This window comes from Leptonychotes weddellii, unplaced genomic scaffold, assembly GCF_054177405.1.
Source record: "Leptonychotes weddellii isolate Sample4059 unplaced genomic scaffold, ASM5417740v2 HiC_scaffold_27199, whole genome shotgun sequence".
NCBI classification, from domain to species: domain Eukaryota; kingdom Metazoa; phylum Chordata; class Mammalia; order Carnivora; family Phocidae; genus Leptonychotes; species Leptonychotes weddellii.
Genome location: NW_027865253.1, coordinates 867 through 1,853, shown reverse-complemented (window position 1 = coordinate 1,853; position 987 = coordinate 867). Strand labels below are relative to the sequence as shown.

The 987-nt window shown below is 47.9% G+C and overlaps 1 protein-coding gene across 1 annotated transcript; it reads right to left on the bottom strand.

Moving 5' to 3' along the window:
* Positions 1–4: 4 nt before the first annotated feature.
* Positions 5–748, bottom strand: LOC145718987 (interferon alpha-3-like; the record flags this gene model as incomplete). Its single annotated transcript, XM_081810501.1, has 1 exon — positions 5–748. A coding segment is annotated over exon 1 (519 nt), but the record flags the coding sequence as incomplete, so codon positions are not given.
* Positions 749–987: the final 239 nt, after the last annotated feature.

Below are 987 nucleotides of genomic sequence, written 5' to 3'. Positions count from 1 at the left end.
AATACAAGGCTTTCATGATTTCCGCTCTGACAATCTCCCAGGCACAAGGGCTGTATTGCTTCTCTTGCAGATAGAGGGAGATTCTTTGGAAGTAGTTCCTCAGGATGGAGTCCACCTTCATGAGGGGAGTCTCTGCCCCCGCCGCCTTCTGCATGGTACAGGCGTCCAGGTCGGTGAGCTGCTCAGAAAGTCCCGAGCAGAATTCCTCTAGGAGGGTCTCGTTCCAAGCAGCAGATGGGGCCTCTGTGCAGAAGAGGTGGAAGATCTTCTGGTTCATCACATGGACGACAGAGAGGGCTTGAGCCTTCTGCAACTGCTTGCCATCAAGCACCGCCTGGGGGAAGGCAAAGTCACTTGTGTACTTGTCACAAGAGCTAGCAGACATTCTCCTCATTTGTCCCAGGAGCGTCAAGGCCCTCCAGGCGAACAGGCCATGGCTCTGAGGCAGGTCACATCCTAGAGAGCAGAGGAAGCTGCAGCTGAGTAACACCAGGGCCACCAAGAAGGATAAGGACAGGGCCATTGGGGATCCTTCAGATGCTGCTGGCTTGGCTGGGGTGGGCAAGTCTGGGAACCGTGGCTCTAGGTTCTCTGAACATCTTCTCTTGTGTGTGTGGCTTAAGTAGGGGACATAGGAGTTTTCAATTTCTGAACGTTTCCCTTACTTTCTACTTCTCTTTTTGCTTTCCTTTCTGTACTTTCTCTTTGGATTTAGAGCATGCGATTCTCAACCATTTGTTATTTTTTCCAATATTATCTCTTGCCTCCAGAGTCTTTGTCAATGTTTTTAATTGGACCTTCCAAGAAAACTTAATAGCATGGATACACAGTATATATAGTTACATATTGTATTTATATCCGTGCTTTATAGGTAAAAAAGAAAGTATAAAGTTCATCCACTTCAGGTTTAAGAATGACTAAGAATTTTAGGGCGCCTGGGTGGCTCAGTTGGTTAAGCGACTGCCTTCGGCTCAGGTCATGATACTG